This window comes from Homalodisca vitripennis, chromosome 8 (assembly GCF_021130785.1).
Source record: "Homalodisca vitripennis isolate AUS2020 chromosome 8, UT_GWSS_2.1, whole genome shotgun sequence".
Classification (NCBI taxonomy): Eukaryota; Metazoa; Arthropoda; class Insecta; order Hemiptera; family Cicadellidae; genus Homalodisca; species Homalodisca vitripennis.
In genome coordinates this window covers 105131683-105144398 of record NC_060214.1, presented here as the reverse complement: position 1 = coordinate 105144398, position 12716 = coordinate 105131683, and the positions used below count along the sequence as shown (strand labels likewise).

General features: G+C 30.7%; 1 protein-coding gene across 1 annotated transcript in view; it reads left to right on the top strand.

Annotated features, from left to right (window-relative positions):
* LOC124367835 overlaps positions 1-12716 on the top strand; it is a 57936-nt gene that overhangs the window by 21468 nt on the left and 23752 nt on the right. The window contains exons 6-9 of the mRNA XM_046824979.1: positions 3894-4046; positions 6416-6627; positions 8908-9042; positions 12506-12588. Coding sequence (XP_046680935.1) covers positions 3894-4046; positions 6416-6627; positions 8908-9042; positions 12506-12588 — 583 coding nt within the window. The remainder of the gene's footprint in view (positions 1-3893; positions 4047-6415; positions 6628-8907; positions 9043-12505; positions 12589-12716) is intronic.

The following is a 12716-nucleotide window of genomic DNA, read 5'->3' as shown; positions in this document are numbered from 1 at the left end:
TGTTTGTAAACAAACAGTCAAAATCATATGACATTTTTTTAACAGGTGACGTAGTAAAACATGTAGCTATAATAGACTTGAAATTTTGTCTTGCAACCTTAGCGAAGCCTGTTACTTGACATACATTGTGGCATACTCCTACCTTGCCAATAAAATATTTATTTCGTTGTCTAAAAATGTTTGTAATCTGTATTAAAATTTGGTTTGAGGATTTTAAATGCTCAATAAGGGTGCTCGATCAATGTACTACTACATTGATCGATAGAGAGGAGGTAGACACCCATTTGGAAAAATCTCGTAGTTCTGAGCCTGATCAAAAGTAGTAACGCTTTGCGGTTGGATGTAGATATCTCTGGTATAAACTGTGATTGTAGCTATTGGTTTGTATATATATCCACAAAATCAGAGCAAACCATGCCAATTTATATTTCATGTAAAACTGACACGGTATCACAGTGTTAGTTTAAGAAAATATAAATAAAAATCTCATAACAAAAATTGAATGATTATTTTTAAGGGAAATTATATTTGTGAGTTGGCATCACTACTGTTGAATGTATCAACATGCCTTTTTTGCTATAAAACAAAATAAGTAATAGTTGGTGGCAATTTTTTATTACACTGTAAGTTGTACAATAAATTGCTTAAAAAAACGAGTTTCTATAAGATAATTCCGTGTCCGTGTAGGGTTAAATAATACATTTACTAACTATCAATAAAAATAGGATGCATTACTTTTAGGTGCATTACTTTTTCAAATAAATCAGTGATAATATATCTCACCAAAATCAGTGTCATTTAATAAATATACAGTATTTTTGTCAGTTTTAGTTTATGCTGTAGATGGAGCTTATATTGGTCACTGTTAAAATTACATTAAAATACAAAACCAATATTTAATACATTTTTATTGTGAGGCCTTTCGATATCCAAGATACCTTCATCAGACACATCACAAAATAAATACAAAAAGTAAATTTTGATTATTAAATAATAGTTAACATATGTGATTTAATAATAATTTGTTCTTGGGTGGCGTAGTGTGTAAATATAATTAAATTATTACTGGTATTATACTATATAAATTTTGAATGTTATTTTTGTAATTTTTCGTTTTAGTAATATTGAATTTTGAATTGGTCCATCTTCTTGATTTAATAGATCTTCTGTGTTTGTTTGATTTATGTAATATGACTCCCATGCATTTAAATATTTTGGGAGTGTTTTAACATGTTTTAATAGTTTTAAGTTTTTCTGTGATATAGTATGTCGGTATTGATGCAGTGGTGTGCGACGGCAGATTTTTCTTTTCTGTTGAATTTAATGTGGGAGCAATGTTCTTTATATCGTGTATGAATTTTTCTTCTTGTTTGTCCAATGTATTTTTTTGTTGCAGTCATCACATTTAATTTGGTATATACCTGATTTATTAATAATTTCTTCTTCATCTTTTGGATTTTTTAATTTTATTCTTCAATTGACTTGTTGTTTTATATGTGATGTTTTTTATTTGTATGTTTTTTGAATGATTTTTGTACATCTTTAGATATATTTGTCCATGTAGTGCTTATCCAATTTGTGTTTGTGTCTTTAATAGGTAAAAGTGTTGTCTTTGACTTTTTGTCATGTTTCTTTTTTGCTTTTTTAAATATATGTTCGACTAAATCTGTTTTTATATCCATTAAAAACGGCAACATCTTTTATATACTGAAGTTCTTTTTTGAATTTTTCTTGTGATAAAGGAGTGTTTAATAATCTATATATCAATGAATGGAAGACTGCTCGTTTTTTGTGTTGGTGGATGGTTTGAGTCATTTGTTATAAAACGATCAGTGTGTGTTGGTTTACGATATATATCGAATTCTAATCGCTTTGAAATTGTGTTTTTTATTACTAAAAATATCTAAAAAATGGAAGTGAGTTGTTGGATTTCATTTCATGAGTAAATTTAATGCTGGAGTAAAATGAATTTAGGTGATTTTATAAAGTTATTAAGGTTTTCATTTTTTGTTGAACACTGCAAATATATCGTCAACATATCGAATCCAAATTCTTGGAAAGTATGGTAGAGATTCTTTCACTAAAATTTCAAAGTGACTCATGAAAAATATTTGCAATAAAGCATGACAAAGGATTTCCCATTGCTGTTCCATTAGTTTGAAAATAAAATAAGTTTTTGAATTGAAAACAATTTTGATTCATACATAGATTAATTAGAAGCATGAACTCTTCAACTTCTTTGCTTGATAAATGTATAGACTGAAGCCAATCTTGTATTAAGAGAATCGTAGTGTTCATAGGTACGTTAGGATATAGAGAAGTAACATCAAAAGATACTAAGTACTCATCATCTTCAATTTCAATATTTTTTTACTAAATTTAAAAATTCATATCTGTTTTTTATTGCTAATGAAGGAAATTGTGGTAGCTCTTTAAGTCTGGTTTGCAACCATTTAGACAGTAAATATGTTGGAGAATTTATTGATGACACTATAGGTCTCATTTCCTTTCCAGGTTTGTGAACTTTCGGTAAACAGTAAAATCGAGGTAGAATGGGGTTTGATATTGTACGTTTTCTACATATTTCACTATTGATTACTATTTTACATTGTCTCAAACCATCCACCAACACAAAAACGAGCAGTCTTCCATTCATTGATATATAGATTATTAAACACTCCTTTATCACAAGAAAAAAATTCAAAAAATAACTTCAGTATATAAAAGATGTTGCCGTTTTTAATGGATATAAAACAGATTTAGTCGAACATATATTTAAAAAAAAGCAAAAAAGAAACATGACAAAAAGTCAAAGACAACACTTTTACCTATTAAAGACACAAACACAAATTGGATAAGCACTACATGGACAAATATATCTAAAGATGTACAAAAATCATTCAAAAAACATACAAATAAAAAACATCACATATAAAACAACAAGTCAATTGAAGAATAAATTAAAAAAATCCAAAAGATGAAGAAGAAATTATTAATAAATCAGGTATATACCAAATTAAATGTGATGACTGCAACAAAAAATACATTGGACAAACAAGAAGAAAAATTCATACACGATATATAAAGAACATTGCTCCCACATTAAATTCAACAGAAAAGAAAAAATCTGCCGTCGCACACCACTGCATCAATACCGGACATACTATATCACAGAAAAACTTAAAACTATTAAAACATGTTAACACTCCAAAATATTTAAATGCATGGGAGTCATATTACATAAATCAAACAACACAGAAGATCTATTAAATCAAGAAGATGGACCAATTCAAAATTCAATATTACTAAAACGAAAATTACAAAAATAACATTCAAAATTTATATAGTATAATACCAGTAATAATTTAATTATATTTACACACTACGCCACCCAAGACAAATTATTATTAAATCACATATGTTAACTATTATTAATAATTCAAATTTACTTTTTGTATTTATTTTTGTGATGTGTGTCTGATGAAGGTATCTTGGATATCGAAAGGCCTCACAATAAAAATGTATTAAATATTGGTTTTGTATTTTAATGTAGTTTAGTTTATAAAAAAATAATAAGGAATTAAAATTCATTAGTTAAATTCTTTAAATTTTGTTATTTTCCAATAGCAAATTTAGTTTTCTAAAAAATGATTTTTAAAGTATATAAGATAGAAAGGAAATAAGATGACTGATAAGTATATTTATACTCTACTGGCTGCTATTTATGTCATGCTCAATTCAAATACAAATATATTTAATTTATACAAGTTAATGTATCCAAATAATAGTACTATAAATTGTGATAGTTTATTTGAAGACTCATTTGTCTTATTCAAACAGGAATTATAATGATTGTTAAATGCGCCATCTATCAGGTAATTACATTGTTGCAGAGATTGTATCCCTGGTGAGTGACATGCACACATGTGCCAGCCATATCATCCAACATCTCAGCAGCAAACCAGCCCCGGCCAGTGACAGTCTCAATACCAACCCTGCCAAGTTGTGTTTTGTCGTACGTCAGTCATTACGCGAGGCTGCTGTCGGTGTGTATAATACCTAGTGTGACGTAAAAAACTGTGTCAAGAATCAAGAATATTTATTGTTGTCTCACCAACATAATTATTGTAATGACAAAGTCCTTATAGTATAAGTGTTACACATATATATTGTATACACAATAGTAAAAAAAATATATAAATATATATTACATACGTATGGTAAATAGTACAAGTCAAAGACAAAGTTTGTGACAATGTCTAAGACTAGCTCTATAATCTTTTACTCACATTTATAGTTGGCTCTTCTATATATATAAAAATGAATGTTTTGTCTGTATGTCATTTATAGACTCAGAAACTATTTGACCGATCATTATGAAAATTTGTATGTATATGTATATTTCGATATAGAAGGTTTATATGCTATGCCCATTGATGTAACTCACCACCAGACGGCGCTACTGCAAAATATAAAAGTTGTAGAAGCCCCTGCACATTGTAAACTACAATCATGAGACAGTTGCGCATATTAAGTAGCCAAACACTATTTGAAGGCGCTAAGTTTTGATGTATATTTGTGTTTAAATTGTTTTTCTGGTTCAACTTTAAGCTTGTGTATTAGACCACTTTATAGTAAAGTACATGTACGTGTACAGTGGCTATAAACATATACTTTTGACAGATCTTGATCATGGTAACTTTACATCGGCGTTGGAAATATAATTCACTTGAACCAGAAGTGCTCCTGCACGGGTAAAGCTTACGAAAAGCATGCGAAGCTGCAGAAACAGCTAGTGTTTAATAAAGCAATTAAAGAAGTGATAAAATAAATCTCTTATTCTTGAACGTAGACTATTTAATTGTTAGAGAGTTTTCAACCTATAATATTAAAATTCAAAACAGTTTTATATTAAAACTCCTTAGAAAATATCTAAAACCAAACAAACTTTTTAATACAAAATTTTACAAGTTTCCCAATTTATCTTAGTTCTTGTGCTGACGTGGATGCTGTTATGACATATTGCTTACGCAGTTATATTCTTGAAATATATTTCGGCCTCGCTGTGGGGAACAATTTTCTGTCATCAGATCATAACCCAAAACTGAAACTCTAGTTATTCACTTCTTGGCCATAGTCAGTTTCTGGTTCTTGGTTACAATCGCAATATTTTTTCCATTCAATTTATTTTATTTCGATCCATTCCACTTTCAAAGCAAAGCTCAATTTTTGTACTGGTTTATTTCATATCTGACTATAATAATTCTTTTTCTGTGATTCTCTTTTTCCTTTTGTTTGGCAATTTGAATTAATTTGTAAAAGGACTTAAGTATGTGTTTTAACATGAATAATGTGTTAAGATAACTTTTGCAAAACACAAAGTTATATTAACTAAAGTTCATTCTGATCGTAGTGCAGTCTGGAAAGGAATAGTATAACCAAAGATACAACTTAACACGGCACAAACGCATAATCTAGTGTATTTAGAATATTCCGTTCTAACCAAGGATGTTACTTAATTCAGGATAAATGGCTGTAACACAAAGCCACGGCATGGTGCAAATGATGAAGTCCTAAATCAAAGACACAGTCTGATATGGATTGGTGATTAAACATTTTCTGGGTTACAATCTGTCAAAAAATTGCTTACACAATTACATTATAAACCCTTTTCGATTAGCACTAACCCTTTGAGGATCACCGGACGATATTTCGCCCATCGGAGATAGTTCGTAGAAGACCATATGGCGATCTATCGTCCATTGTGAATCGATTGAAGAAGACCGCTGGCCTAAAGATCACCCATTCGTATGCAGTTGAAGCTAAAACTGCAGATTTTCAAAAAAATGTAAGAATTTGGTTTTTTCTTATAATTTGTTCATGTTTATTCCAATTTGAATAAAACTTGTGTTGCTTATTGTTATTTACATGTTCTTTCAGAAAATAAAGTTTCCCACACTACAAGTAATTTTAGTGTATATGCTATATAATTGCAAACTTGAAAGTTACAATTTTTGTATATTTTTCAACAAATACAACTAAAGATTAAAAAATAATTTGACAACTATCCCAATGATTACTCCACCGTAAATAAAGAATTTTATTAACCAATACTTGAAATAATAGAGATCTACTAAAAATCGTTTTGTAAAAGCCTGCATAACGCTCGTTTTTAGGCCGGTCTTTTTCGCATATACGTAGAGGAAGATGGTGACATGAATATCTTTTGAGATCTAATTTATGGGATGGTCCTCAAAGGGTTAAACTAATATGATTGCCCTATCAGATTATTGGGATACATGGTCAGTATATATTCAGTGATTTTATTTATCAGACAAATCTTTATTGATGTTATAGGTACTGATTATCATATCTGAACCTAAATTTGTAATTAAAAACTCTTAAATGATCATAGCTGGTGTCAAACTGGTGGTGCTGTGTGACCTGTTCTCCAAACGCAAGGGAGAGCTGACGCGAGAGCAGCGACACGAGATCATCCGATACGCCAAGTCCAGGTTGCCAGTGTTCATGAATCAGCTGCACAGGTTCCTGGTGGGCCTCAAGACAACGTTGAGCAGCATGTCGTCGGCCCAGCGTCAGGAGATCGCCACATACCTTGTGCCTGAGGTTAGTCCGCTGTACATCATCTGTGTGTGGTTCTACAAGGTTTATCCTAGACACGTGTGGATCCAATACATCAGGTAGTTAGTGACATATCCAGTAGCACAGACAGCCTGTCAAATGTGTGAAGTGCTGTAAGTATTTCCAAAGTGGTTGTATTTTCTGATTATCACAATGAATTAGATTACAACTTGATAAGTATTATTCACTTTATATTGAGAGCTACTAACAATGATAATATACTGAAAAAAACAACTATTTACAAATGGATTAAATGTTTATCCCTTAGAGTAACCTTTGTGGTGATGATGTTGTGCATAAAGTGCTAATGTCTTCTGTATTAACGATTTGTAATCCAATAGTATTTAATATTTTAATACGTTTTCCATGTAACTGGTCATGATCAATAGATTCCAAACTATCAATATATATATATATATATATATATATATATTAGTTTTGTATCATATTTATTTTCCTGGTCTGGGAATTATTTACTTCTGACAGCTGACATAGTGGTCAAACTAGGATTTAGTAGTTTACTAGTACAAGATGAAAATTTCTCTTCTTCACATTTTATTAACAACAGAACAGGTGTTTTATTTGGGGCATATTAATATTACAGTGCTATGTTTGTTTTTATATCTCAGAGATGTGTGTATTTTTTATTGCCTTTTATATGGCATTATAAAAAAAATTACAATATATTGGGCAAGCTGCAAATTGGTTCAAACTTTGCTTTTTAGTAAATATATAATAGTTTTTTGAAATATTTTAATTTTAGTTTTTACAATAATATAATATAATGTAATATTTTTTATTTTTGTTTTAGCAGAAAAAAAGAAAGAATTATAACATTCCGTTGGATATTTTTACAAAACTTTTCCCCCCCAAAAGTTACCAATTTAGAATATGGTCTGGCATTTTATGCATATGACTGTGGATAGTGGCTGTGATACTATAAGGTTACATTTGTGGATGAGAGATAATGCTGGGCTGGAATGAAATGCATCCTACTGCATTAATAGAAATATTAAATGTTGATCTGTTTTGTCTGTTAAACTTGCTGAATAACAGTGGTAATTGTTAGCTAATGTAGTTAATATATGTTCGCTCCTATAAGCTGACTGTGCTTCTTGCAGAGGCTAATATTAGTCACCGTGTAACTTGAAAGATAAGAGTAAACATTATACAGCAGTTTAAATATACAGGGTGCTTTGAAATCTGGTCTCATATTTTAAGAAATTGTTCCAGAGTTAAAATTTAACAAAAACTGAGCACTCATTTGACTAAAATGGTGTGCGTCCAGTCAGACAAAACTTGCCATATCTTTCTTGTTTTTCATAGCATTTCAATAAAATGTCATTTTCTGTTGTTTAAATTTGCAAAAGTAGTAAACTTCTGTAATATTGTTGTAGAATTGCAAATTTTTATGTACATGTTAAACAAATTTTCAAAGTGCCATTTTTAAATTAGTAAAAGCAGCTAAGCATAATTTCTGTATTAACGGACTTTACTGTTGAAAAGTTTGGACCGATGTTGGTTGAAATCAGTTGAATGGTGTTAAAATAATAATTGTTTTGAAAAATGTAAACAGTCACAAAACTAAACTTTATTTTAACAAGCAAACTCAAAAATATTGCACAACAGTTAAAAAACACCCCATATAAAGCAATGTCACAATGACATTGTGTGGATTTGTGTAAATCGAAGAACATGTTTACGTGTAATGATTTTGTTTAGTATTAGTATAGCCATACGATCGATACAGTACTAGGACTAAGGTAGCATCAGTAATGTTACAAATAGTCATTATTTGTGAGTTCATAGTCTGCAGTAACAAAGGTATTTTATACATAAATGAATTAAAGTAAAAATATGTTAAAAGTGAATTTTAATAATTCATTTGTAAAAATGTATTTTTAAAAGTTGCCTTTCATGGCTTTGATAATGTAAATAAATGTTAAAGGTTTAACTCAATTTGTCAATGGCTTTATTTAAAAAAATATGTTGCGTAACAATGGTGTTTGGTGAAGGAACATTGTACATGGCTGCTGCTTGGATGGGTGACAACTGAGCAATCCTGTCCTTGCAAGCAATCCACCTGCCCAGCCATTGGTGGTGGTTTGGAAGTCACTTTTAAACCATTTGTACCAAGGTTGTGTTAGAAAGGGCTTCTAAGCTATGGTAAAATAAGACACTCTTCACCTTTTTTTTATACATCAATTGGATCATACCAACTGTGTAATTAATTAATATACTGAAAACATATTTTACAAATTTCAGATAGAGACTGTACTAGAGACATTGTCTTCCTTGGGAATGAAGATTAAAGTGGCCCTGGAAAGCATCTTATCGACTTTTAACGAAACTACTACGAGCCATAGACATTGCAATCTTCTTACTAGGACGCTTCACGAGGTATGTAGAGTTTTTTGTTAAAAACAATTACTCAGTACTTGTTTGAGATACAGGTTACTTTTAATTATTGTTCTTTTGCAGTCCATCCAGTGTTTTAACAAAATAATTAATTTCATAAATTAAGTATATGACTTTCCAAGAACTTCTGATTAATTATTATGTAATAAAATAGTTTGCAATTGGAATCAAGTGAAAATAGTTGGATTATTTAGAATCCCCAGTACTACTAAATATTGAAATATTGTATGTATTGATTTTCGAAAAATGTACCAATTCCTATAAAAAATAACTGCATTTTTTTACGAAAACATTAAAAGACAGTTAAAAAAATATGAACTCCTTGTTAAATTGTTACACTTCACAGAGAGAAATAGACAGGAAAGTTACTAAAAATTAATTTAGTAACTAGTTTATATATTGTGTGTCAATATAACATGAGAGTTGGTTGTAGTGAAACGACCTTGAGGTTTATCCCAAAAGAACAGGGTTGAACTTTAAACACTTTTATGCCCTTAAGTTTTTAAAGAATTTAAACAAGGTTTTTGTTGTAAAATGTATGCTTTTTTATATTCGAACTATGAAATGCAAATTAAGTTTAAAATTTTTTTTTTCTGAAAAACTAGTAGTAAAAATGTAGAAGAAACTGAAATTTGGGTACTTTGGTACTATCTGGAGGCTGCTATTTTTGGAAGAGTCTCTCTTTCTCACCAGGCATACAAAATAACTACATTAATAGAAAGAATAGACTTTATTTTACTTACTGTGAAAATTACGTAATTTTTACCATTGGTTCTTGTTTTCTGCTTCTTAGAAGGAAGTGATGTTGGCGAGAAAGAAGATACTCTGTCCCCATCTACTATTCGTTATTATGAGATATAAGTAGGTTTTGATCAGGTTTTCATAAATTTAAATAGAAGTACCAATTTACAAGTGAGCACTTGTAAAGATAACCTTTACGAGTGCTCACTTGATCTGAGCTTGAATTTGGGTACTATCTCGAGTGACGTTTTTCTTTTTTCACCAGAAGAGCGGGTGGCGATTCATGTTGAACAATCTGGCACGTGATCTTAGGTTAGGAAACTACTGATCGGAAATGCCCTTGACCATCAGTGTAGGTTTTGGTAGTGCCATAGGCGCCACTCTGCTCTTCTGATGAAAAGAGAAAAACGTCCTTCAAGATAGTACAGTCTAAATTCAAGCTCAGATCACATGCTCATAAAATTTTGTACATTTATAATATGTACATATGTATTTACCTACTTTATATAGTCTAATTACAAATAGTAGATAGGGACTGAGTATTCTCCACGCTGACAACGCTTCCTTTTGGTTGATAGAGAACAAGAACTGATTGTCATAATGATATGTAATTTTCATGTAAGTAAAATAAAATCTGTTATTTCTAATGATGATGTAGTTATTTTGGGTCCAGGGTAAGAAAATAGTGAACTCCGGATAATACCAAAGTACCAAAAAGTGTTTGGATGCATTTTAATCTTTAATATGACACACTTCCCATCCCATAGTTATATATCAAAATATATATGTTGTAAATATGTTGTTCTTATTGGGTTAAAATCAAGATGAACCACATCAGTACAGCTGGCTTTCTATCAAAGGTTTTATAAGAAAATTAATTGTAAAAAAATATTTCAATTTCATGGTGTTCTTGTGTGAGTTGTTCTATCATGTCAGATTTAAAATACAGGTCACTGGTTTTATCTACACTGTTGATATCTGTGCAATTATCTGAAAATAAATGCTATTAGTAATCTAAATTGAATGTATATAATATAGGCTATCAGTATTATACAGTGTGTATCAAAATGAATGACCTGATTTTAAAACTCAATATCTATTGCCAAAAATGTACTACAAAAATAATATTTATTGCAAAATACTCACAAAAACTTAAAGTTTTAGGTTCATTTTCAAACAGGATGGAGCTCCGCCTCACTGGCACAACAATGTTCGGCAGCTTCTCAACAACACTCTGCCCCACCGCTGGATAGGGCGCACGGCACCTTGAGATAATGCCCTTCATTCTTGGCCTCCAAGATCACCAGACTTGACCCCATGCGACTTTTTCTTGTGGGGATATGTGAAGGAAAAAGTGTTTGTTCCCCCTCTAACTCATGACATCGAAGAACTAAAGAACAGAATAACTGTCGCAATAAGGTCTGTGAACGCAGATATGTTGTGTAAGGTTTATGAGGAATTTAGCTATCATCTGGATGTTGTTCGTGCTGCTGCTGCTGGTGGACATATAGAACATTTGTAATAACATACCTAAAACTTTAAGATTTTGCGAGTATTTTTGCAATAAATTTTATTTTTGTAGTACATTTTTAGCAATAGATATTGAGTTTTAAAATCAGGTCATTCATTTTGATACACGCTGTATAACAACTCTTACTCTTACTCCTGTGGCCACTCGAAACCCAGATGATTTTTGACCTCGCCAACAATGTCTCTCCAACTTCCTCTATCTTGAGCCACTTCCAGTGTAGCACCAATCGTTCTTAAATCCTTCTCTACCTGATCTCTCCATCGCATCCTAGGTCTGCCCAATGGCCTCACTCCCTCTGGTTCCCCTTGCCACACCTTCTTTATCATTTTTATCTTCTCCCCTATATATATATATATATATATGTATATATATATATATATATATATATATAGGGGAGAAGATTATATAACAAGGTTAAATTTAATTTTCAAGTGACTTAAAACCAGTTAAATTACTAGATAATAATGATAAAATACTTTGGTAATTCTTACAATGCATTACTAACTATGCTTGATAGCAGAATGCAAGCAAAGTATTTTGCAGAACAGCTGACAACGAGATAAGATGTAACCTTGAGATTTTCTCTACGAGAATAAAGTTAAGCCTCTTGCAGTTTTACATCCTTATTTTTAGTCGTAGACTTATGAGATATGTCTCATTCTTTAAATATGTAGTAAATATGCATCCAAACGCCTTTTAGTTTAAAAAATATTGTTATTGATCATTCAGAAAAAATATCAAATTTTGTTGTATTTCATTGTTTAAATATTCAAAAAGTGTATACTTAAAAAAAGAACTAAACAGCTTTTGGATGCATATTAATAATATCTTTAAAAAGAGACATCTACAATAAAGTTATGGTCAAAAATAAGGGATAAAACTGCATGAGGTTTAACACTGTTCGTATGGAGAAGAACTCGAGGTCATTTTACTACGTCTGATTCTTAAGTAGAAGAATTCTGTTATCAATATAGTTTTGATACTCGTCAACAGAGTGCTACATTGATTTAGGTATCTTGTTTATTACCTATATTTTAACACATTAAAAAGACCATACTGGGTCTGGGTAATTATTTAGAGTAAATCCGGCTTTCCAGGTATGGAAGAGGATTGAATTATGCCTTAAGTGGTACATGTATTATTCATTCTTTTCAGACTCACATTTTATTTCAGGTCTTGCACAAACGTGATCTAAACAAACTGAAAACCTTGCTGCAACGGCACAACCACAATCTTTTCTTGTTGTTGCAGCGGAAGTAAGTGAAAGTTTATCATTTTAGGAATTACTTAATGCATTATAATATTCCTCGTGTAAATGAAATGAAATGAAAAATTTCTTTATTAGAGGCAAAGTTAGGACTATAAAGTCCTCACTATCACTGGA